The sequence below is a fragment of the Papilio xuthus genome, unplaced genomic scaffold (assembly GCF_000836235.2).
Source record: "Papilio xuthus unplaced genomic scaffold, Pxut_1.1 DF829629.1, whole genome shotgun sequence".
NCBI lineage: Eukaryota > Metazoa > Arthropoda > Insecta > Lepidoptera > Papilionidae > Papilio > Papilio xuthus.
The window spans coordinates 1-1,556 of record NW_013529020.1 but is presented as its reverse complement, the minus strand read 5'-3'; the positions used below and the strand labels follow the sequence as shown (position 1 = coordinate 1,556).

Sequence of the window (1,556 nt, the reverse complement as noted above, 5' to 3'; positions counted from 1 at the left end):
AAGAGTTTTTCGACACAATGACGGATTTAATACATGTATGTTGATTTCAATTATTTTAATAGTTATTTACTGAAGCAAACCTTCTTTTAACATTTCTTTTCTGTTGACAGCATTACCTTCAAGACGCAGATGGGCTTTGCACGAAATTGGTCCGGTGCTTGCCGAAGGCGGCAATCAACGGCGCAAATAACAACGGCGTGCTGCAACCGCCATATCCACCGCATCCTCCTGTGAGTTACTAGTTTTAGTTTTCCAAAATAATGTGCAAAAAACCGTAAATAATATTTTATAAACATTTAAAAGTGTAATAAAAATGTGTCCAAAAATATAAGTGTATATATTTTTTATTGTAAAATGTATCAAAAGTATAGAAGAATAAAGTGTATATTTGTTTGCAGCAACCTCCCCCGTACCCGCCGACGCCGAGCGTGTCGAGCGCACTGAGCTCGGGCCACTTCCAGCACACGTACGCGGCGCAGGCGCCCCCTAGCGCTGACCAGACGGACAGCGCGCAGCACCAGAGATTTGTAGATGCCCGTAAGTACTTCTTCAAACCTTGTATATCAGTGAAAATCGTTCTAAGCGGTGTAGTAGATTTTGAATTAAAATATTTTTTAATTTTCTAGGTTGGATAATAGCTGAACGAGATTTAGAGATAAGAGAAAACATCGGCAAAGGCGAGTTCGGCGACGTGATGCTTGGCATCCTCAATGGCAACCAGAAGGTGGCCGTCAAGATATTGAAGGACAGAGAGGCGGCGAGCAAGTTCCGAGCCGAGGCCAGCGTTATGTCGTAAGTTTATTTACTTTACATAGTTCATTGGGTTAATTGCTCTAAAAATTAAGATATATATAATGTTACGTGTAATTTAATTGGATTTTTCTTTACCCGACTACAACACAGACACTTGAAAGTCACATATTATTATTAATTCCTTGCTATAATATTTCAGTTCATTGAAGCACGACAACCTGGTGCGTTTGCTGGGCTGCGTGGTGTTCAGCTCGAACGGCAGCACTTGCATAGTGACGGAGCACTGCGCGCAGGGCTCGCTACTCGACTACCTGCGCAGCCGCGGACGACACTACGTTACGCAGCAGGACCAAATCAACTTCGCATTGTGAGCACTAACATGCACAAATAATTAACTGCTGCATAAAGATAATCCAAATTTGTAATACCTATCTATACAGCATCGCTTGATGCAATCCTGCTCGAAGAACCATAGCTCTATACTAAGCGGTATTTTTTTCGTTATTACATACAATTAACAGACATAAAATCAATATAAAGAGATTCTATCAACATTACTTTGCTATAATGGATAAATAAATCGGCTGGAATTTAATAAAATTCTCATTAAAAATACTTCTGTTATTGGATGACAAAACTAAGTTGTTGCTATTGTTTAGTGACGCGTGTTGCGGCATGGAGTACCTGGAGCGGCAGCGTGTTGTGCACCGCGACCTGGCGGCGCGCAACGTGCTCATCTCCGCGGAGGGCACGGCCAAGGTGGCAGACTTCGGGCTGGCGCGCTGCGAGACTGCGCCCGAGGA

At 42.7% G+C, this 1,556-nt stretch overlaps 1 protein-coding gene across 1 annotated transcript; it reads left to right on the top strand.

The window, feature by feature from the left end:
• Nucleotides 1-6: 6 nt before the first annotated feature.
• LOC106116879 (tyrosine-protein kinase CSK-like) lies at nt 7-1,551 on the top strand (the record flags this gene model as incomplete). Its single annotated transcript, XM_013310940.1, has 6 exons — nt 7-35; nt 111-230; nt 399-537; nt 627-792; nt 953-1,120; nt 1,413-1,551. Coding segments are annotated over exons 1-6 (750 nt in total), but the record flags the coding sequence as incomplete, so codon positions are not given.
• Between the last annotated feature and the right edge of the window lie 5 nt (nt 1,552-1,556).